This window comes from Perissodus microlepis, chromosome 7 (assembly GCF_051167445.1).
Source record: "Perissodus microlepis isolate ML-2025 ecotype Zambia chromosome 7, ASM5116744v1, whole genome shotgun sequence".
Lineage (NCBI taxonomy): Eukaryota > Metazoa > Chordata > Actinopteri > Cichliformes > Cichlidae > Perissodus > Perissodus microlepis.
This window is the reverse complement of record NC_140467.1, coordinates 15,196,366-15,220,887: the sequence shown is the minus strand read 5'-3', so window position 1 is coordinate 15,220,887 and position 24,522 is coordinate 15,196,366. Positions and strand designations below refer to the sequence as shown.

At 39.7% G+C, this 24,522-nt stretch overlaps 1 protein-coding gene across 1 annotated transcript; it reads left to right on the top strand.

The window, feature by feature from the left end:
• Positions 1-144: 144 nt before the first annotated feature.
• Positions 145-22,308, top strand: cd82b (CD82 molecule b). The gene is made up of 9 exons (XM_084933751.1): positions 145-267; positions 6,985-7,057; positions 8,129-8,201; positions 12,810-12,934; positions 14,715-14,789; positions 16,331-16,426; positions 17,261-17,434; positions 18,722-18,805; positions 20,298-22,308. The coding sequence occupies exons 2-9, from the start codon at positions 6,995-6,997 to the stop codon at positions 20,373-20,375; spliced, it is 768 nt and encodes a 255-aa protein (XP_084789877.1). The 5' UTR covers positions 145-267; positions 6,985-6,994; the 3' UTR covers positions 20,376-22,308.
• Positions 22,309-24,522: the final 2,214 nt, after the last annotated feature.

The window sequence follows — 24,522 nt, the reverse complement described above, 5'->3', positions numbered from 1 at the left end:
CACCCACAAAAGAAAAAACTCACAAGGTTGAGGTTGTGAAATTGTAATAAAAGAACTAGAAAACACACCTGTAGCCTGCAGTTGTGTTGCACCAGGAAGGCAGGAGAGGGTTAAATGTGGGTGTAACGAATTTGCCCCCTCACGCACATAAACCACACACAAACCAGTCAGACAGACACCATCATTTGTTTCTCTCACACTCCGAGACCAGACTCTGTTTCAACGGTAGACTCGTCTGTTAGCTCTGAGCACCTCCAGAGACGCAAAGTAAGTGTTTGCGATGTTTTTGTGTATCTAGCTAGTAATAACCCCAGTTACCCGCGCTAGCTTGTGAAAACACGCCGTTGGAATGCCCCCTTTTTTGTACTTTGTTTGGAGACCTTTTGTTTAGTTTACAGGGGTCTTTATGGGTCGTTTATTTTCTGTTAAAGTTTCTGGAAACTTGTTAATAGAGTGAGTAGTTAATTTTGTCGGGGAAATTTGAGGAGCTGGTCAGTGGACGGTCAGCTAGCCGTGAAAGACACGAGATGCTGTGTTCAGTGTCAGGCAGAGCCAGAGTTTCAGTCCCAGGAGTCATTCAGATGTAAAAATACTTTTTCAGCCAGATTCAAGTCCTCGCTTTTTGTCGTTTGTGCACGTTTAATGCTGGTGTATTGACTTTAACATGTTGCGTGAGAGCTGTACGTGTTTGTAGGGCAAACGTTAAAACAGATGTTCAAGGTTCTGCTTTCGACATGGTGTAATTACATTATTTCGACCTTCCTGGACACTGGAAAAAATGGCTGAGTGTGGATAATTGTTATGATTGGTATTTTGTGATTATTTTTTAGACTTTACACTTGAGCAAGTTTAAAAAAAACTAATAAAACAACTCTCTCTTTTTTTTTTTTTTTTTAATGAGGCAACGTAATGCAAAGTTTCAAGTGTTTAAGACCAGTGGCGTACCTATGAAATCTGGGGCCCAAACGTATGTGGTCTCACATGCCAGATCGGTATAATAAACACGTGAAAGCATGTGAAGTAAGGCTGTTATAGTTCATTCAAATATATTTTCACATCTAGTTTTAGTTAACTGAAATATAACACAAAACAAAAATGAACTAAAATAGAATTACAGGGAAAATATTTTTAGTTTAGTTTTGTTTTTATTTAAATTTGGCAAAGACATTGATAGATGTGTTTATTGAGGCTCAACTGCATTTAAAAAGGGGATCAGCTTTGGGTTAGTATCTTGCCTAAGGATATTTGGCATGCAGACTGGAGCAGCCAGAGATCGAACCACCAGTCTTCCAATTAGTAGATGACCTGCTCTACGTTCTGAACTACAGCCACCCCTAAATATTAATAGATCAGTAGTGGCTAAATCCCGCCTCTGACATTTTCCATTAATACAGTTTAAAAATTGAGAAAAGCTAGTACTGAAACGAAAAGTAAACAAATTTCCAAAAACAAGAATTAAACTGAAACTAAACTGAATTGAAAGCAAAGTGCACATAAAACACATACTAATCAGAAAATTATAGTAACTGATGTGAAGTGGTTATTAGAGTTATCAAGATTATCAGCATCAAAGTCTTTTTAAATATGAAATTTGAGCATAGTTCATCCCCTTAATGCAGTAATTACAGTGTGAAGCTTCAGGGTAAAAGAGTTCCAAGTTTTCACGTCTTTGTTATACTGTGAGCACAAAACATACAGGTGGAAGCCTTCTACATCTGGCACATACACAGAAAGATTACAGAAAATAAATCCGTAAATAAAATGAATTGTAATTAAAGTAAATTAGTTTCCAAATCTTCTCCCATGTTGATCTTAATAAATCCCAATAAACTTGTGGTCTGAATATTCAAAGTAAAAAAAAAAAAAACAAAAAACAGGTGACGCACTGACACTAAAACGTATTATTTACATGGTAGCCAGTATTCGTGGTGGATATAAAATAACTTTTAATTACCCACTTATTGAGTCTGTGTCTGATATTGTCTGTAATCTGAGAAGATGGGGCTGTTTTTCAAATTTTATACATTTCTCTTCATTAATCCAGCTAGTTATGTGCTCTGATACTTATCTATAGAACAAGAAGAACCAGAAACATTTTTGGCCATTCTCCAGCAGGAGTGGCCTAAACCTTTTGCACTTTTCACCGTGGAGGCTCTGTGGGAGCACTGGGGGAAAAAAAAAAAAAAAAACACATCCAAAAAATGGTGCTGTAATTCCAGGGTTTGGGTGGTCCTTCCACATGTTAGGGGCCTAGTAACTGTTTTATTTCTCTCAGTGCAACAGCCCTAATTGTAAGCTGAGATAGTTTGAAGGGGAAGCAATGAGTAAGCTACTGAAATTCTAGGTAACATCCAGTTAATACAGTCTTGCAGTCTTTCTGCATTTGTGGTATGTCTTTAAGCAATTTTGTGGTGTACGAGAAGAAGTTGAAGTCTGAGTAGGCAAATGAATTCTCAGTGACTGCATGGGCTCAAACGCCTCTCTCTAAAGTTTAATGTAGAGTAGAGTAAGGGACTATTTTGATTGTTTGGTTATTCTGGAAGTATTTGTGATTGGACAAATTGTTAAATTTGTAAAACTGTACTTCAGGGTTTGTTTTGTTTATACACAAAATGATTGTCTCGTTGCCATAAATGCCTCATCTTTTCTACTGAATAGTGGGGGATTTTTTTTGGTTTCTGACAGTTTAAATGTCACATAAGCGGAAATTTTGAAATCTGTCATCTCACAAAATTCCATTCATCCATTTTCTATCACCTGTAAGGGTCCGTGTCATGAGGACAGCAGTGTAAATATAGCTCTTCCTGTCCATCCTCACTGTCTTCAGCTCTTCTTGGTGTTCCTAAGCCAGCTGAGAGACGACATCTCTGCTGAATGTCCTGTATCTGCCCTAGAAAATCTCTCAAACACCTCGACTACGATGGGACAAGGAGGCATGTCAGATGTCCGAACCCCCCCATTTTGTCTTTTCTGATGTAGAGGAACGTTGGTTATACTCTGTCCTCTCCCGAGTGACTGGAGTCCTCACCCTATTTCTAAGGGGGAGCTCAGACACTTTTCAAGTCCTTTCTACTGCTTGTATCTATGATTTTGTCTTTTCTCTCATAGCTCACAGCCCCGTAGATTGTAGGAATCTTGACCAGTATATCGACATTTATTTGACAATGCTGGACTCCACTGTTTCACCACTTGTATAAATACTTAAAAGTTGCTACCTCAAGTAGAGGAGTTTATTTTCAAACCGGAGCAGGGATTTGACCACTTTTCCGGCCAAAAACCATGACATCACAATTAGAGGTGCACATCTCACCCACACCACTTCACACTCAGCTTTGAATAGAAAACCAGAAACAGTAGAACCCCCACCCCAGAAAACAAAGACGTAATTCTGTGATCACACATCTGATAACCTCAACCCCTTGGCTGTTCTTAGAAACCGAGAAACGGGAACAAATCTCTCTGATTTATTGGCAATGATGTGGCTTGATATGGTTGGATGGGTGGATAAAAAAATTGTCAGTTACATGATATAGTGACTGTTGACCAAATCTGTGTTTAGTCTTGTTGCCACAGATGTGTCATCATTTTCATTTACGTGGGTAGGTACCAGGCACCCAACCACAGATGGGGAGTTTACTGATTTTTTTTTTGCCATACAGCTTGTCATTACATAGATGCAAAATGGGAAATCCCCTCCATCCCTGAAAACCCACTGAGGTGTATCAACTAATAAAGCAACTGAACTGATAAAACATCGTCTATATTACCGACACCCCATGACTCAGGCGAATTAAAAACTTTCATAGACATAAAAAATAACATGTTGACGAAAGCTATCAATACTAGCAGCCCTGATTCTCTCACCAGCAGACCGCAGAGGCGGATTTTACTCCAGGGGCTGTTTCTAGGAATGCATGCATTTTGAAGATGTTTTCTTTTGTTTTGTCACTGAAATGCAGCAGTAAACAACCTACAACCTGTTCGTGCATGGTGATCAACAGTTTTTCAAATGTTAAAGCAGGATTCTGGCACGATATTAAGAGCTTTAGTAGTACCAGGATGGTGTCTGGTGCATTCGTTCCAACACTGTGGCCTCACAGATACGTAAGTGGGTCATATTAAATATGTTAGGAGGAGGTAGTAGAGGGAGCTTGGCACATTGCCTGACGTTTTGTGTTCAACACGACCATAGCTGATCAATGCTGGGTCCATTTCAGACACAGTTGCTGCCATCTGCCATTCGTGCTGTCTTGTCTCTGTAACCCATGCTTGTGAACTGACCCTTTGTACAAACACTTATTTCAGCGTAACGCTTTTAACCTTTTATTGCACCCAAAATACTGTTAGTAGGTGTTCGCACCTTACGCCAAACCTCAGGGAGGGAGATGGAGGCTGTAAAGAGGGGGGAAAAAATGTGTGAGATCACGGGGCCGGAAAGTTCAGGTAATTCTGTCACGGTTTTATTCAGGGGAATTTTTTTTTCTATCCTGCACATTGTTTTTACACTGAGCCTTCACTTAGTTCAAATTGGAGAGATGAAAAATAACCTTTCAAGTAAACTGCCTTTTGACATCAGCAGCAGCATATATATATTTTCTACTTGTAATGAATGGTTAAAATGCCACTCCTGGGTGGCTGTTTAGCTCCACTTCCCATTCCGCTGCCGAGCCTTTATTTTCACATGCTTCTGTGATTGGCTTTGACTGTGTAAGCTACGCAAAAAGAATTCTCTAAATGCATTTTCAACTTGATCTTGTCAGTGTGCGAGCTTCTATGAAAGCTATACTCCCAAAAGAGTATAACCTCAGTTACTGCCTCGTAATAAATTAGGCTAGCACGTTATCCTATTTATGTTTGTTGTTTCGGAAATATAATAAGTAGCATTGAGGCATTGTTGGGAACTGTTTTCAGATGGACTGGGGGCTAAGTCAGCAAACAATGGTTGTCATAACTAAGCCTTTTTTAATCCCCGCTGCTGCTCACCATCTAGACATAAAGACCAACAATCTCCTTTAAGGATTATCTACTTTGCAAGGGTATCTGCTGTGTGGTTTGGGCTTTGCATTGTGTGTAGCTTTGTAAATATGAAATTGTGTTGGTATTTCTATCAGTATTTTTATGCTACATTTAATAAGTAATAATATTGAAAGGCTTTTGATAGAGCTGCTCTACAGACTGTATCTGACAACTTGAAACCACGAAAGCATGTTGAATCTGAAAGTATTCTTCAGAAAGCAATCTGAAGTATTTGTTTGTCTGCGTTTATGTTTGTGTAGTCTAAGTAACTCACACTCATGTGATCGTTACCAGCAGTTCAAATGAAATTTTATGGTAAAACCAGTTTGAACTACACTGAACAGCATCAAAGCTTTGGGGTTTGGTTGTTTTTTGCTGGTGTTTTTTTTTTTTTTTTTTTTTCTAGTCTGTTTTGTAGCTTTTGGCTTTATTTGTACAGTGAAGGAGATAGACAGGAAATGGGGGAGGAGGAGAGAGCGAGGCAGTGACACGTATCAGATCTGACCCGGCTAAGTTTAACTAACAACAAGTATTGTTGAGCAGAACCTATTTTTCATATTATCTTTAGGCTATAATTAATTTTCATGTTCTCTTCTTTGACATACACACTGTCTGGAAAAACACGGCAGCTTCCTTTATGCATAATCTGTAGACAGACTTCTTATCAAGTGAAGAGGAAACGAGATGTGATTAAGAGATGTCAGCAAAGTAAATTGTCTTCATTTGCAAGTCATTTGAGTGGATTTCCAAGATACATATTGTTAATTTGAACTGTTGGTTAACATAGGCAAAAGAAAAAAGAACTAAATACATAATTACCTGTTACAGATACTGGAAGAAGGTTTAGATGAAATAAGTGACACAGGAAGAGAGAGCTTGTCATGAGATATACAAGTGCCTCCATGTTGTATTTCAGACTCCTCGAATAACCACAATAGCTGGTTATATTTCCTGTTTTTCCTTAGTATGAGAAAGCTGTGGTGAATATTGTCGTTGGACTGGTTCTGCTCAGGCTGAATCGTGTTACCAAGGAGGCTTCATGAAGTGTACTGAGTGTGTGGTGCTGGCCTGGCCTACTTTTTTTCTTTTCTTTTCTTTCTTACTTTTTCTTTCTTTTTTTTTTCTTTTTTTTTTTTAAAGGGAAAAAATTACTTGGAGAAAAGTCACCAAGTGCACTCTGTGTATGTATGAAACCCAAACAGGCTGTATGTGAGCATGAGGTAAACTACTGTAAAACAGTGCAGTCGATGATATTCCATTCTAAAACCAAGAATATCAGACAGTGAAGGTCTTTCCTCGAGGATGTGATCACAGCAGTGTTCTGTCGTGTGTTTATTGGTTGAAGTTTTATACCATATAGGCTCCTCAATAAAATTCACTGCAAAAAAACTGTTGCTAACCAAACTCGTTGTTTCCGTGTTGTGTTATAGCAGTTGGTAGGTTGGTCTAGTCTCTCTCGATTTGAGATAGTAGTACACGTAACCACACGAGCCGTCATCCTCTCCACATAGCCGTCGTGACTTCACCACTCATCACTTTGTGGTGGTCCTCCTGCCGCTCTTTCCAACCAGGGTGGTTCTTCTTGTTTGTCAAGAATGCAACGGCATTCATTAACAAGTGTTACTGCAAAAACACGATATTTTCCAACAACAGGGCAGCAGTTGTCGCACAAAAGAGGGAATAAGTTGGTCGGTTGAGCTATTTAAGCCTGGAGAAATGTGACTGTTTAAAAATGAACTAGGCTAACGCTGCTTTGAAGATTTGAAGCTGTGTTTAATCAGGAATCCAGCTGTGCAGATTTCGCGACGTCCTTGACTCAAAGCTAACTTTCCTTGTTGTGTCTTTTCTTCATCTTGAGTCAGTTTGTGATCTCTCTCTCTCTCTTTTTTTTTTTAATCTCTTGCCCACGCTGCACTGTGATATAACTCTCTGACGTTAATAGCCAATAAATTCTCTTTTGTCTCCCAGAAACACAGCCATGGGGAAAGGATGCGTTGCAGTCACCAAATACTTTCTATTTCTCTTCAACCTCCTCTTCTTTGTAAGTATCTGCACATGCATTGCACACACTGTTAGAGTAACCCAACTTTCACCTTGTCAGCAGTTTTGTTTAGCTAAGCTAGACAGACGAGTATGCTGCATCCTACACTTATGACGCACTTAGAGTTGCATGATGTCTTTCAGGGTTATATTTGAATAACTGTCAGATGGTGCCAGGGGATGGTAGAGATACACAGGGAAATGTCGCTGTGACTCTCTCTGTGATAGGAGATATGAAGTTCGGTCAGGTCTAAATTACAACAGATGGTTTCTGTTTGTTTCCTAGTCGCTTGGGCTGGTCACAACATAAAGTCCAGAGGTTCATACAACCCCAGACTCCTAAAACTGACTCTGCGAGGATGTCCAGACCTTTCTAGTGGGTCTGTGGCTGTAAACCTGATGCAGACCTTTTGATGTGAATGCGCCACTGGTGTCTAATAGGAAGCGTGTGTGTCTGTGTCAGTGTTTGTCCATGTGGACAGATTAGTCTAGGGGAGGTTAGGGGAAGCCAGGAAGTGGTGGGCTAATGATGGCTGCCGGGAGCACAAGAGTCTCTCTAAATGAACGGCTCTTAACGAAGGCTTTAATTACTGCTGGGAGGTTGGGGAGGGGCAACGATACAAGTGGATAGCTGGGGAATCAACAGAGCCTCTTATTTGAGAATTTGCCCCCTCTACAGTGCCCCACAATTTCCAAACAAGGCCCCGCTTAATTACATTGATAGTCTCAGCTTCATAGCCTCATTACAAGGGTATATAAAGTAAATCTGATAATTTTTGGAGGCTTTAAGGAACCAATTACACTATGTTCCAGTTTCCAGTTCTGTTATGAATACTGATGTTAATTGTGAGAAAAGCCTGTGGAATGACTGCCTCCACATCCTGTTTCTTTCCAAATGTTGTTATGAGAAAAAGAGAAAGGCAGACAGAAACACAAGGGACAAGATGCAATCAGATGTATCCCACATGTGACAGACCAAGAAAGCAAAAAAGAAAAAAACAAACCAACTACAAACTGTGTGTAAGACATTAGAGCACATATTGTGCCTGATTTTTCTCTGTCACCTCCACAGGTGTTTGGAGCCCTTATCCTGGGCTTTGGACTGTGGGTTCTGCTTGATAACAAGAGCTTCATTGCTGTTCTACGTAAGTACCTCCTCTCTACAACTAATGCAGATTTTATCCCCTGAGACTCATTCCTAAAAAGTCACGAGGGTCTGCTCACACCTTACTAAAAATGTGACTCACATATGAACGTTGATGACTTCCTGTGCACCCTGTAGAGATACAGACACACACTGACAGGCACGTCTGTGAGAAGTGGGTTACTCAGGGGGGATGACGGGCTCTTGATTACTAAGGCATCTTAAAAGGTTTCATCTTAGGGTGGAAAGTGGCAGTTGTACTCCACTTTCCACACTTTGAACTTGCCGATTTTCTTAGTCCTACAGATGGCAGAGGTGCTAGATAAAATTTCCCACTTGTACAGATGTTCTCACATATCTACTTGTAGACACTGCATAGTAAGAAATACGTTATTATTGCAGTTATCAGCTTTCTTAAAGATAGAAACGTCTCCAACTACTGTGAAGAAGACTGGAGAAAGCATAATGAAGCCCATGTCCAGATTTGCCTGAAAAAGCAGAGAACCACGGATGGAAACTCTTAGTTGCCATAAATCTCTTTTATAAATGCTTTCAGTGTATTCATCCCAAGTGGAGCATTTCCAAGAGCAGCAGTCAAGTTTTTTTCTCAGTTTGTAAAGAGAAATTCCTTCTTTTTATTGTCTGGCAACTTGGTACATGTTGGAAGTCAGATGCAGCACTTTCTTCTACGTGACTCTGATACCTCTTTCCTATAGGAGATCTGCATATGTCGTGTTTGTCAAAGCAGGGTCTAATGTTCCATTTAACTCAACCTCAGATGAGTGGTTGTGACCTGATTCACTGTGCCAGGCTAGAAGGGCTGTGAGATTTACTGCTCTTAGACAGACTCAGTTTGAATCAGTCAAATTAGATTAATTACTGTTTTGTTAATTGTTTCGGCGCCTTGCATTGTTTGGTTTTACGGCATCGGTTGAACTTTCCAGTGATTTTTAACAAGTACGATTAATGGACTAAATAGAAGTCTGAATGATCAAAAATAAAAGTTGAGTTCTTTGATAATGAGATAAGAAAATTCTAGGTCAAATAGAGCAGAAGTCATCTATATTTTGGTTGGAAGTTTGGGGTTATTTTTTCATTTTTTGCTATCTTGATCGATTGTTTGTGAAAAGACTAGAGTTTGATCAAAACAATCTCTAGAATTGACCTTTTATTGTCCTAAAACTTAGTGAGTCCAAGGTTGTTGTTCAGCTGAGTTTGGTTATCTCAAATTAGGCCTTCAGGAAATAAAGGCAGTAGAGTGTGCATCATCCTTTTCAGCCTCAGGCCTGTTGTTGTGATAATCCAGCTGTTCCCCAAGAGATAGCATGATTCATTCATACCTTATTCGTGCTAGGAGGAGTCTAATGACCTTCCCCCCTACTTGTATTTATGTTCCCTATACAAAGGACTGGTCAAACTCTGCTCCGCCTTGGATGTCTAACCTCACAGAAAATATCTTATCACTCTGCAGAAGAACAAAAGCTCCAGCCAGCTCTGTTTATTGACTCTTGTGCGTTCCCCTCAGAAGCTTGGTCTGCCTATAAACAGGATCTTTGTGTTTTTAGTTTCCATTCTTTATGAGTTATATTAGCAAAGGCCTTTGCAGCTGTCCCAGTGACTTCAGGCAGGGAAACTATGAGGATGTTGTGGTTTCAGGCGCCCCTACCCCCCCTCTTTTTAAGTTGAAAAAGACATCTTCCCCTCACTATATACTCGTCTATATCAGAGCACTGATGTTAATAGTTTACTGTAACATGATGCCTTCAGTTTATCTTGCTGGTGTTTGCTAAAATACAGCGTGCATATTATTTAGACAAGTCAGCCTGGGAGTCAGGGAGAAGAGGTATGTGAGACGGAGAGCGCGCCAAAGCACAGTTTGGAAATGTGCTTCGCATTAATTCAGAAACTTTTACAGAGGCACAGGGAGAGAAAAAGAGAACATGCTGGAAAATGATTTTCTTTGGACTCTTTCAACTCAGAATTCAGCAAAGTAAAGGAAGGATTTTTTAAATCTGTGCGTATAGTCAAGTATGACTTTTTGCCATCTGTATGGAAGCTCAGTGTGTGGCTTCGGTCATGTTTACAGAAGGACCTGCAGCACCAAACAATCCTAACTCCTGCTCTCCCTCGCCAGCCGTCTTGAAGGGCACCATGAGTTTTCCTTCTTTAAATGGAAAGTTCCATGGAAACCACTGAAGTAACTATTTTAGAATATCTAACAGAGACCTACATAGAAACTTGCCAGAGTAGATGACAGAATAGCACAGTAACCAGGCTAATACATGCTGACTGCAGGAGGATGCTATGTTTTTGGTATTACTCCAGAAGCACACAGATGCAGGAAGCTTGTAAAGAACAGTTTCTGTTCTGCTGCTGCAACCTTTGAAACACCTGCAACTGGTCTTAGGAGTACAAGGAAACTGTTGTTTTGTTTTTTATTTAAAAAGGCTTCCTTTTTCTAAATGTGTGATGGAAAGAAGAACTAAACAGACTCAGTACCCCCGATTGTGTTTTTCAGTTAGCTGCTGCCAAGGTTTTTGTAGTGAGTTATGTTAACAATCTAAAACTAAGTGTGTTGAAACATTTCCATTAACTGAAATTAGCCTGCATTTTATACTATGCAGGCTAATTAAAATATACAGCTTTAATTTTGTTTGGTGACATTTTTCATACAGAGGCTTGGATGTCTACATGATTGTATAATTCTGTTTGTGAACTAAAATGTTGCTCCTTACAAATACCCATGTTATTGCATTAGAGTTGCACTGCAGTTCCTCAAACTTCTGGGTGTATGTTTTTAGTTTGCGTAAACACCGGGCTGCATGAAAACCACACACAACATTTAATTTAAACTCTGTAGTTAATAATCATAGCACACCGGTTTACCATCTACATGGAAAATACATGTTTGTGGTCCACTGTAGCTGCATACTCTTCAAGTGAACCTCTACTTCAGTGCGTTGAATTACACTAATAAATGTAATGATGACAATATAGGAAGCAAAATGTCGGCACGTATCTTGCTGTGTCATGTAACTTTTTCTTTGCTTTTCTCTCTCATCTGACTATGTAAATGTTGATTTGTTGCACCTCTAACTAGAGCCTTAGAAATCTCTTACATGCATTAATATATTTAGTGTTGCTAAAAGTTCTCGCTCCGGCTCCTAACTGTACCTACTGTATACTTTTATGCATGTCCCCTAAATCCCTCAGGTTAATTACTGAAACCCGTGGACATCTGTTGCTTTTGCAGCTACTAGTTGGTTGCGTGTGTGTGAGGGGAGGGGTGGGTGTGCGGTTATGAGAAAGACAGAAATAACATGCCTCAGCTGAATACCGGATATAGAACATACAACATGGTTGTCTGCCTCCCTTTTAATGTTACCTCATAAACACTCGACACATGGTGACCTCATCACTTTCAGAAAGTATTCTTAAACCACCACAGCATGCACTGTTATGGTAGCCCATGCCGAATCAGCAGTGTACATGCATTCAGTCACATCTTGTTTATAGTTTTGGTAAGTTTATATCACGTATTTAAAGGTGTTTCAGTACTAACAAGAAATTACTGTAAATGCTGTAAAGGCTTCCATTTAGTGTTCTGACAAGTTGCGTGAGCTATAAAATATTATTTATAGTTAAGACAGGATATGAAAATGTGCTGCAGCCATAAAGATTTTCTATTTATCTTTGTTTAATGATGCATCCTGTTCCGATAAGTGCAGATGATGAAGTGTATCATGGAGGTTTTCAAAGTAACATGGTGCTAGTTCAAGAAGAGCTAATGTTCCTTCTTTGCAGTCATAAAGTAGAGTAATAAAGTTCAGCTTGATTTTAACAATCTTCAGAGATATTAATATTGACTGTGCATCTGACAGAGCACATATAAAGAAAAGCAACACAGAAATATATTCACAGATATTAGAGGTGAGGTGTCGGAGCCTTTCTGTCTGTCAGCTCTTTTACCAAACTGTCGCGAGTGAGTTATCTGATTTGCTGTTTTGTTTGCTTGGCCCAGGAATCCTTGATAAGATGGAGCCATTTGACAGAGCTCAAAATCTAGCCTCATCAGTGGATTGAGCTTGGAGTCTTTGGAGCTCTTCCAAAGCAGATAACACACAGAGTCACATAATGGCTCCAATTTATCTCCTCTCCAACCTTCCCAGTGCCGGCCCCCTCCTCCTGCAGAATCCCTCCCACTCTACATACCAGAAAGGGAAATCAATTTATCTCGCCACACACTGACTTGTCTCAGTCTACTCTGATAGAAAAACCTTTTGTGTGAGAAAAGAATGTGTTCTCACACAAAAGCTTGCATGATTTCAACATAGAAAATTTGCTCGGTGAACGAGGTTTGGCTAACCGTAACCTGTGTGTGTAAAAATGGGTTTGCAGAAGTAAAAAGGCCCCCACATATGTGGTGCAAAAGTCTGTCTCATTTGGCCTGCTAGACACAGTTGCATTTGTATTACAGTTAGTGGAGAAAAAGAACAGAAGTCAGGGGCCTGTCACCATAAAAATCATGTTTGTGCCACCCTTTTAGATCTCAGGAATTCTATATGTTGATCTCTTTCTGTGTGCCCCTGCCTGTTTCCATCTTCTCCAGAGGAATCATCAGATACTGTGAAAGTGGCCTCATACATCCTCATCGGAGTGGGTTCCCTGACGATGTCCATGGGCTTCTTCGGCTGCATTGGATCCATCTACGAAGTCCGTTGTCTTCTGGGTCTGGTGAGAAGCTACACTGACTTTAAACTCTTTTTAATCTCTTTTGCCTCTATCTGCAATCGAGTGCATAATTAAAACAGTAAATGCTGTTCGAGGTATTGTTTCCTACTTATTTATATTTATTGTCTTATCATTTTAATCACGGAGAAGCTTAATTTTATTTAATGAAACATTCACCTACCTGCTTGAGCTATCAAGGCTAAGAACATGTGGTATATTCCTGCTGACATTAAAACCCTTCAGCATTTCTGCTAAATGTGTGCTGCCAGGCTATCACAGCATGTGTGGATTTACAGGTGGTGGGGTGGGGGGGATGGGGATAAAGCCAGTAAAATGTAGGGGATACAACAAGAGTGGGGATGGGTGCGTGACCTACAGCGTTAAACCTGCAAGGGGTTAACTGAATAACTGCTGTGACCTACTTCTTCCAGTGACAGTGACCAGCTGGCAGTAGAGCCTCTATCTCTGTCTCACACACACACACACACACACACACACACACACACTGAGGGAAGACTGGAAAAGCTGGATGTGTCTGCCCAAAAAGTGTTTTTCTCTTATTCTGTTTTGTTTCTATTTGTTACATGTGAATAAATTTCCATTTATTAGAGTTGATAATTTGTTTACTTTCTATCTATTCAGTAGATTAACTGTGTGAGGGTGAAATGCAATAAAAAAAGTTAAGAGAACAGGTCCAGATTATAAACATTAAAAGCTTTACCGTTGGCTGATCTCACAATCGTCTCCTACACTGTTTTCAGCACGACTGCTATCTTAGTCGAAGTCTTGTTATGACTCTTTACATTTATGCCTCTGCAATATTCATTGGATCGCCTCCTGTGTGTCATAACGGCAGACCTGCAACTTGATTGTCATTTTCGTGAAAAGGATGAAAATGTAGGGAAGCAAAACTGGTGAGCGGTCCAGAAACTCCTGCGTTTTGAGTGTGTCCTGAGCTGACAGGAGATGGCTGGCTGACATGCACCATAATTCACATCACTTCTGCTGAATGTTCTTCTTCAGAAGCCCCAGAAAGTTCGAATAGAGCTCCACGTTGACAGTTTCACCGCGGGGAATGAATTAACTGTGCACCATGTTGGAAACTAAAGTGACTAGTATGCCCCCGGTCTCGCACCTCTCCCCACACACTTGCCTTAGGACTTGGAAACTGTGGAGTCTGACACAAACTTTAGGTTGATTTGAAAAGACAAGTTAAAGTTTGACCTCTGTGCAAGTTTGAGGTCTGTGGTTAAATCATAGAGCACGGAATAAGATCTAAAAACAGCATTCATGCTGGAACTTGTCGGGACCAAAGCAGACATGTCTGAGAAGATAAGCTTTAACGTGAGATTGGCCACATTAAATTCTTCTGAATCTGTTTTTAGAGGGGTTTTTTTTTTCATTCAGAAAAAGTGTCAACACTTGTTTTGGTGTTTTGGCTGCCCAAAAATAACCGAGCTTCATGATATTCAGGACTTAATAATCGATTTTCTATCTATCAGCTGCGTGTGGCTGGATATGTTAGTGTTTGTTGAAAGTCTTCCTGCTGCTACTAAATAAAAAACCTAAACTAAACCAGCAGCCTATAATTACCTGAAACTTGCTGTGAAACTGTGCAAAGCTGATGGGAACTACAGATATATGTTCACCAATACAAGCTTTCTTACTTCATTCACTCCTGTTAAAAAAATTATTATTTTATCTGCTTTAAGATTTGCATCAGTGTTTTTCATCTCTTATCAGTGGTTATGTAAAACTGACATACGTCTGTGTCCCCTCACAGTACTTCACCTGCCTCCTCCTCATCCTCGTTGCCCAGATCACTGCTGGAGTTCTCATTTACTTCCAGAGAGATCGGGTAAGAAGCTAGTTTAGTTTATCCTGCTTTACTTTTTAATTTCACATCTTCTTTCTTTTTTGTGTTATATTTGTTTCCTTTTTTATTTTTACCATATTTCCTAATTTAACCTGTTGCCCCCGCTTCTCGTGCATTCTACCACCCACCACTCCTCCACCCACTAGTACAGTTTGGGCCCACTGGGTACTTGTTTCCCCTTCACAGCTTTCGCTGGCTGTGTGTACATTAACCTGTAAGGAATCCAAAGTTCAACAAATGGAAAGTTTCAGTTTGTGAGTTTGTGTCATGTGATTGGATTGTGAAAAGTGAGATAAAGAAGGAGGACAGGAGATATGTGATAACAGTACCAAAGTAGTTTGTAGGTTGCTGTAATCGAAGGCTTTCGTCATCATATTAGTGAGGTGGTGGTGGTGGTGGTGGTGGGGGGTTGTGTTGAAGAGCGAGTGTGCTGGAGAATCACAATAAATGATGTTTTTAAAGCTTTAATCGTATGAAATAAGTCTGTCTTCATCTTCTATACGTTAGTACTTTTCACCCCAGAGGCAGAAATTGTCATCGTATTAAGTGTCATGTCACCCATTTCTGCTCTTTTTTTAAAATGTTTTAAACAACAACAACCAAACTGTGGCAAAGTTTAATCCTTTGATAGATGTTATTAGCTCGACAGGGGGGCTTGAATTAGAAAACAAGCTGGCTAAAATAAAAACCATGACAAACAACACCAAAAAACAGCTTAAGATTTTCAAAACGTATTGGATTAAATTTTAAAAGGCTGTTGCGTAGCTGTAAATGTGTTTTTCTGAACTCCTGATGTTTTAATGTTTTCCCCCCTTAAAACTTTTCTTATACAGGTCAAACCAGTAATAGCACCACCTTTGTGTTGTTCTAAAGGGAGTGTTAAGTTGGAGCACATAAACATCTAAAACCGGTTTTGTTCTCTAAACATGGCCTTTCTTTTCCAAGACATAAAAAGCCTTTCCCTTGATAAACCTCACCACTGCGCTCAGGATAGGTGGCGGCTGTTTCAGCCCTCCAGCATTTATATGCATGTATGTGTACGTACATGTGTATCTGCGTATCTGTAGCCCAAGACACCCTCCCTGTGTTTAAGGCTCACCACAGAGCAGGGTGGTGCCCATTCCCAGAATAGGGTGAGGCTCTCGCTGTAGAGCCTCAGAAGCTGCATCTCTGCCACCGCTCTGTGGTCGTACACACATAAACACGGAGTCGTTCTCTTGCTAAGCTGTATTTGAACAATGTTTGAGCCCAGCAAGAGACGTCACATAGAAGAACCGACTGCGGCGGTGCTTGAGAAACATAAATTTAAAATTTGGAAAAGAATGATCATCTGTGGGATTTCTGGGGGGGTTGTTGCTTGTTTATTTGTTTTCCTTCATCACCACTGTTTCACTTCCCCTCTCTGGCTGGTGTTCAACCTTTTTTTTAATGCCTAAAATAAAAAGCACTTTTATTTACGTACAGCCATGGTGTGTTTTCTGATTCTTAGACACTGATAATAATATACTTGTATTCAATTCCAGCTGGCATATGAGATGGACAGCATCATTAAGACTGTGATCATCACCTACCCCAATAACAGGACCACAGAGCACCCCTTGGACTACATTCAGAGGACGGTGAGTTGACGCTTCAGTGTGTTTCCACGCCTTGTCGACGACCCCCCCCCCCCCCCAAAAAAAAAAACAAAAAACAAAAAAACATTTGTTTTTCCACAGTGGAAGTTATTTCTAATCACACAAAGTAAACGTAATCAGCTATTTGTTTAGATTTCAGTTTGGATTGTTTTGGTGGCAGGCGTGATTACTCTAAATAATTCTTCAAGAATCACATTACAATACATTATGAGCAGCTTTTCTATCCTTTTTAATGCGTAACTCAGTCAATCAACAATTATCATGCAAGCAGCTAACAGTGTGATTGCAGTTTTCCATACATCAGGAGAGACTAATTGTGCTGAATAGTTGTAGGTCTGTAACCTGCAGCCTTCGTCTAACTTAACTTTCATCCAATTCGGTGGGCTCCCTAAGTTCCATCACATCCACCGTTTTCTGGAGACAGCCTTTTCAGAACTCTGCAAATAAAAGTGATCTGAGGGATAGGTGAAAATATGCGTATGCTTTTCACTTTGGATGAACTAACTCATTAAACTAATCAGCCTGTACCCAGTTTCTTCCCTCTCTTCTTCCACCTTTCCCTCTTTCTTGCCAAGCCTCTTTCCTCCTGGTCTTTCTGAAAGCAGCAGCCAAGAATACATTGTTCTCAAATATCATAATACAAGTACTCATTCACAGAGCCAAGGGATTTGCTAATTTTGGATCCAGTTTCATTTCCAATTCATTTTTGTCTCTTTTAAAGAAATAAAATACAGCAAAACATTTTCAATCCATCCTTTGTGTTTTTTTTTGTGTTTCTAACTTGTCTCACATCTTTGCTTTCTCCCATATTACCAGATGAAATGCTGTGGTTTTACTGGGCCGGGCAACTGGTCTGAGAACCCTGTGATCAAGAACAGCACCCAGGTGCAGTATTCCTGCTCCTGTCGTAATGATTCCTTGCCTGGAGTGGAAAAGGTGCTAGCAGGCCTGTGTTCAACCTTGTCTTCGGATCCACCTGTTTATGAAACGGTAAATAACACAATGTAAAGTCTGCAGCCTCCTGTCTGTGCGCTAAGAGTTGAAAATTAGGCGAGCAACTGTTGAATTATACAACCAAGCCTGAAATTGTTTTATTTCCATACCATGATATCGCTGCTTATACAAATGATTATTATTATCATTATTATTATTATCATTATTATTTTTGGTATTTTCTTTAATGTTTTCTCCAGGCAGTGGGACAGCCCCAAAATACTGTAGTAAATTAATAATATCACAGTATTAAAAAAAAAAAGGAATTGATGATCTGCATGTTTGATTCAGCCTTTCTACGTTAGACAGGCAGGGCTGAGATGCTTTGGACATTTGCAGAGGAGGGTTAATGGATACACTGGACAAAGGAAAAGAGGAAGGCCACAAAGAAGATTCATGGATGTAGTGAAGGAGGACGTGTAGACGGTTGCTGTGACTTAGGCGAATGTTGGGGATGGGATGAAATGGAGGCAGATGATCTGCTGTCATATTATTACAGTTATTATCACTGCATTTAAAAAGTATCTTACTTACTGATTGGATGTGTACTACAAGAAGTATAGACTTATTTGAAGTATATAGGAATGATTTTTAATTTATGATTCTTTGTTTTAGGGAATTTAACGATTTTTAACATTTAATGTTTGTATCTGATAAGGCCCAATCAGCATTAAGGTAAAGTAGATGTCGGAGTTGAATTTTCCAGTAGTCTTAGCAAACAGATTACTGAAGCTTTCAGACTAAGACTGGGTGGAGATCTTAAAACACAACTCTGTTTTAAGGGTCCTAAAACTGTGGAGTAGAATGGACAGTAGACATAAACATAGCAAAAGTTACACGTTTCAAAATGAAAACCCACCAGTTTGGATTTTTGTTTTGTTTTGTTTTTAAGTCCAGGCCATGGTTAGGGAGATGACACAGACGTCACACCTTTAATCTTTACATAACTGTTTGACTAACACTGGCAGTTCAGTGTGCGACTGTGGTTAAACTCAATCAGCGCCGTGATCGGTGGCAGCCGAGGCAAATTGTTCATACTGCTCTGATTTATCCAAACAGCAGTACAGCTCCACCGTTCTGTTGTTTGGTCTGCGTGTTTGAGAAACTTTACACTCCCCAGTTGCTCCCTTCCTCGGCTAAGCTAAACCTGTTATTCTTCCCCTCACAGGCTCAATCCAGAGCTAACAGTTGTGCTTTCAAAAGGCTCAGTTCATGTCCGGCTGTGATCCTGTAATCATTCATCTCTCTGCATGTCCCCCCCCCCCCTCTTGTTCTCTCCTGTAGGGCTGTAAAACCACCATAGAAACATGGCTAAAGGATAACTTGGGAGTTATTCTGGGGATCTGTGCTGCCGTGGCAGTCGTGGAGGTACAGTATCCGCCTCTTCCTGTTCTGATTTTTATCAAGAGTGCCTTAAGGCTGCCAGTATATTTGTTTTTAACTGCACCTTGTCTGCGTTTGCTTGGATCGTAGCTGGTATACAGTTTCAAGTTAGGTCAGGCAGACACAAGATAAATAAATGCATTAAATTATGTTTGTTCATTGCAACGATGGCAGAAAGCAAACATGTGTTTAGATTATCGTAGTAGATAGACTTTATAATCCTCCATATATACTGCTATAGGCTACTTTTAACTCTATCCTCATTCACAAAAGGTCACCAAAGTGGGTTTGAGTTCGAGTCGAAGACTTTTGTGGCATAACCCCAAAAAGATCTGTGCCTTCTCCCGAGGTCTTTCCTTTATGGATCTTTTGCTTGTTTTGTTAGGTGAATGTGTAACTACACCGACAACAGCAGCTTAATCCTACACCCAGGTGCCACATGTACTGTTCCTTTAAAAGTTTGGACTTCATTACCATACCTCTGGCTTCAGCCAGTTAGCTTAGCTGGAAGCAGAGTGAAACAGCTGGCCAGCATCTGTACATAACTCTTGTAGGCAGAATCTAGTTTGGTTAAAAAGAAAAGCTTCTCCTTCCTCTTTAACTGAATGTCAGAGGCACTAAAAAGAAAGTGAAGAAGCCTTTAGAAAACAAAACCTCCAAAGTTTTAGGAAAACCAAGTTAAACAAATGAAGCAAAAACGTATTTATATAGCTTACCTTTTTTGAATAATATATAAATGTAGGTGGAGGAGAGTGTTTGAACCTTTAGAATTTGCAGTAAAATTGAAGGTGAAATTAGAATCTGGCTCTTTATGTTAAAAAAAACTGGGAGGTATTGAAGTACGATCCTGACATCTGAGGTTGTGAATCATGGCTCAAAAGCGAGAGGCCTGAGGTCCTCAGAACAGAAAGCAAGCAGTGTTTATTTATGTAGTATCTATCCCTGCTTTTTCTATATAATAATGTTTCCAGTAGTCTCAGTTTCTGCCTTTTTAGACTAAAACACGGTGCTGTCGTTTTTAAACTAAGACTGGATATGTAGTGTTTCCAAAACGTCTCACAGACAGGAATCACAAAGTGCTGACACAATGCAAAATTTTAAAAAGAAAATAAATCAAACAGCAGATTAAAAAATTTAAAATTAAAAGACAGTGTAAAATATTTTTTAAAAAATACCCTTTTTTGAAGCTAAACTAGGGTTAAGGGCACATTACATTAAAGCAGAATTTGGGGAAACATGTTTCTCATGCCAGCGTAAATGGACATGTGCGGTTGAAGCTCTGCAGTGGACATAACTAAAGTATGTGAATATTGTTTCAAGACAGACTTGGAGAAAAAAACAAGCCTGTGGTTCAGTAATTGTAGCCTGTTGTAAATACACAGAAATTCTTTGGTTTTATCACCTGCATGTTTGAGTGCACACTCTGCTCATCAGTTTCAAATGCAATATCTAAGCCGACAACTCCTCTTTCCTCCAGCTCCTCGGGATGGTCCTCTCCATGTGTCTCTGCAAGAACGTTGGCCGGGAAGATTACAGCAAAGTGCCGAAGTACTGAGCTGATGCTGGAGCCAGCGTCACATCACACACACAGATGGACGAACTCTCCCTCTCTCTCTCCTCACAGCCCAGTCTTATACACACACACACACACACACACACACACACACACACACACACAGACAAATGACAGCTGTCTCCACCATTTGAGCTTCTCATGTCTGCACAGCTGTACAGATTTCTCACGCCCACATGTACACACACACACACACACACTTCTCAAGTGTGATATATTTGTGGACCCTAAGTTGAAAAGTTACTTAATTTTCCTCATTTGTTTTTATTTTTGATGGAAGCTTCTGGCGTTAGATACTATGCAAGTGTTCATTTGTATGTCGTCGTCTTTTTTCTTTTTTTTTGTGTCCCTTTGGCTGACCTCAGTGATGCGCTTTAACCCTGTAAAGTCATAAGAAAACTGCCAGAAAATTCTTCATTTATTGTCTTAATTGAACCTTCAGACAATTTTTTTTTTTTTAAAAAGGAAGTATTAATTTGCGTGTAAGCATTTAAATTGGTATCATATTTGCCACAGCCATTTTTTATGTTTAAAAATGTTCTGTTGCTTTAAAAAAAAAAGTGCAATTCATTGATGATGTAGAAGTCTCAAAAACTCATGTATCAAATGTACACCTGGCGCTACAGGGTTAACTGGTGAGAGAAAGAGAGCACTTTAGTGATATTGAGTTAGCTGAGAGCCAGTTATTCTGACTTCAAGGCACGGAGATGAGAGGAAAATGGGAGGGCGCATGCTACCCTCTCAAGGTATTTTTGGTGCAGTGGGTGGAGGATGGATGCAGGGCATGGCTGCTGCGGTGGAGGTTTTGGCTTCTGTCGTCAACTCCTCGTACCCAGTAGCCCTCTGTTGACACCCACCACCGGCTCCACCTCATGCCTACCCATCATCTCTAAATCATGTCTGTCTTCCTTTCGGGTACGCATGATTCGTAACAAGCGGCTCTTCGAAATGAACTTTTCTGTTTGAAGTACGTATGCGTATGACGTGTTGAGTGAATATTTTATTTCTTTATGTTCTTTTTTAGTATTTTCATGTTATCTGTTCTTTTTTGTTGTTTTTAAACAGCTGTATATATGACTTTAGATAGTGATCGTGGCATGTTGAGTGCTCGGTCAGCGTTTTATATGGGAAAGCTTTCACCCACATGTTCCTGTTTTAAGACGTCCTATTGTTCTTCGGTTCCTTCTGTTCTTGATGAAGAGCAGAGCACGGCTGCCCGTCAGCACTATTTTGGTCTGAATCGGAGAAATTGGATCCCTTGGTAAATTGTCATCAGTCTTAAAGCTATATTTTCATTTCCTTAACATGGCATGGTTGTTTTTGAACTTACACACAGCTCTTGGCTTTTATTTTGAAAAGTCATTTTTTCGTGTGTCTTTTAGCAGCTGTGTGACCACAGTGGATTTCTTTCATAGCGTGACTGTTTTCCAAGAAGTTAGTTTATAGTATCAGTCCGTGAGAAAAAGGAAAGACAAAAAAAGTTGTAAGTTATTACATATTCAGAAACTGACTCTTCTCCCACTTATACTTTCTTCTCTAAAAATACTTTTTACAAAACCTTTTCTCTTCCTCATTTATGTTTTTTTTTTTTTTAGCTGTCTTCTCCATAAAATCCCATCGTTTCACTTCAATACACTATTATAGCTCAATTTATGGTTAATGAGCACTTTCATGAGCCTTCGAAAGCGTGTTCAACACGCTGTAATTACAGAGGATTAAAAGCTGTTACAGTCAGCTTCTGCTGCGTGAGCTGCCAAATTGAAAACATTAATTTAAGTTGAAGAAAAATGAAGGTTTCCTTAATGTTTAGAATATTTTGTACACTTTTACCTTTGTGGAACTTTTAAGCCATGTTAGTAATTAATTGTTTCTTTTTATTACTGAGAATTATTAATAAACATGAACCCACTAGAAACTGTTGACTGCTGATTTCATTTTATTTAAAACTCCAGTTAGAAGTTGGTACGACTTCACACACAGACTGGAGTCAATCTTTCTCAGGCTGCTTGTTATTTGTGTGTTCAGATGTCACGTTTGTTTGTTTTGTGTTTTACTCAAAGCAACCAGAAGATGGCAGTGTACACCTAACATTTGCACTTGGCTAAAATGAGTAAATTTCCCTGTTATGTCCTTTTATGTGTAAAATGAAAGACTTCTCATCACTGGATTAATTATGCTCTAAAACCCTGATTTATAAAAGCTACAGGTTTAATTAATGGGATTCATCCAGATTCTTATGAAATTGGTTATTTCACTACCTTTCCAGTTTTGCACCTCTAAGCTAATTAATTTCTTTTTTTTTTTATTATCGTTTCTTTTCTTAGTTTTTTTTTTTTATGTTAATTTAGTCTCACTACCCCGTGGCTCAATACAACAAAAAGCTCCACACGCAGAAATTTCGCTGCTTCAACAGGATTTTTCCCCAGTAAGATTGTCTCATGAGATCTAAATGCAGTGACTCTTATCAAGGAAAGTGAGCCCCATGATGTAATGTCATACCACAAGCTAATACCTCACCACTGCCTTTGCTGCTTTTAAAGGAAATAAGACAATTACAGCACAGACCTTGCTGCTCTAATCCACTATTGTCTAAGGCACTTAACCTCGGTGTAATGAGTACAGCTTAGTGTCCTCTCAGGAGGCTGCTTTTACATCTCATCAGTGAGCTTCAAGAGGCAAACATCAACTTATCATTTAAAGCACAACACTGAACTTAAACAACTGTGGCTGCTGAGAGGGCAGTCCAAAAGGAACGAGAATTAAAATTTCCAAAACTTTTCTAAGATTTTCACGCTGGCAAACACTCACACTCATCCTAGTTTGTTAGGTACGCCTGTTCAACTGCAAATATCTAATCAGCGAATGTCATGGCAACAACTCCATGCATTTAGACATAAAGACATGGACAAGATGACCTGCTGAAGTGCAAACTGAGCATCAGAACTGAGAAGAAAAGGGACTTTGAATGTGGCATGGTTGGTCTGAGTATTTCAGAAACTGCTGATCACACCGGGTGCCACTCCTGTCAGCTGAAAACAGGAATCTGAGACCACAATTCAAACGGAAGACTGGAAAAATGTTGCCTGGTCTGTTGAGTCTTGATTTCTGCCTCAGCATCCCAATGGTAGGATCTGAAATTGAGGCAAGAAAGCATGGATCTGTCCTGCCTTCTATTAATCCTTCATGCTGCTGCTGGTGGTATAATATGATAATTAAGTGTAATTAGGCTTGATGAAACCCCACAGCCATGTCCATCCATCTATGACCATCAGTGTACCCATCTTCTGATTGCTGCTTCCAGCAGGATTTCACATCATGTTACAGCTCAAATAATTTCAAACTGCTTTCTTAAACATGTACTCAACACTATTCACTGTACTCAAATGGCATCCACAGTCACCAGATCTCAATCCAGTAAAGATCCTTTGTGATGTGGCGGATGTTTCCAGCTCCTTGTTGAAGCTGTGCTATGAAGAATTACGGCAGTTCTGAAGGCAAAAAAGGAGTTTGAGCAAGGTGTAACCGTTGAAGGGGTTAATAGGTGTAGGTGTAAAACTGATTACATCATTTGGGCAACACTATTAAATCACGGTAAAAAAAAACATATATAATATGAGCCCGTCAGGTGTGTTCAGATATGAGTGTAGTTACAAGAAAGGCAGCGAAAACACAAAGGAACAAAACAATAACCATGCTGACAATTAGTCACACCGACGGAGTCGTTCAGCTCGAAACAAAAGACTTTTTTTTTCTTTGCTTGAAGGTCATATAATTACATTCGTCCTAACATTAACAGTTTGGCATCGCAGAAGATCATAAATCAGAAAGCAATCTATCCAGCACGTTTATCAACTATTTAAATGTTTGCAGCTTTCAGAGGCTGAGGAATTTCATCATTTTGCTGTTTTATGTCTGCATAAAATGATAAAAGTTATGAGGAACTGGGTTTACCTAGCAGACTGGATCGCTGGTACAATCTGACGAGGTGATGATCCCAGTCTTCTTAAATCGTTTTTTTGTTGATTATAGGGCTGCGACAAATATTTGGTAACTATTTCATAATTATTTCACGAGTCATTTAAACTCTTTAACATGAAGGTGCTTTTCACCGTTATCTAATACACCAAAT

Bases quoted from the DNA above. Each gene is read 5' to 3' on its own strand.
- cd82b (XM_084933751.1), top strand. From the start codon at position 6,995: ATGGGGAAAGGATGCGTTGCAGTCACCAAATACTTTCTATTTCTCTTC. The intron at 17,435-18,721 runs GTAAATAACACA...TCTCTCCTGTAG, and splicing joins ATCCACCTGTTTATGAAACG to GGCTGTAAAACCACCATAGA. The intron at 18,806-20,297 runs GTACAGTATCCG...TCTTTCCTCCAG, and splicing joins CTGCCGTGGCAGTCGTGGAG to CTCCTCGGGATGGTCCTCTC.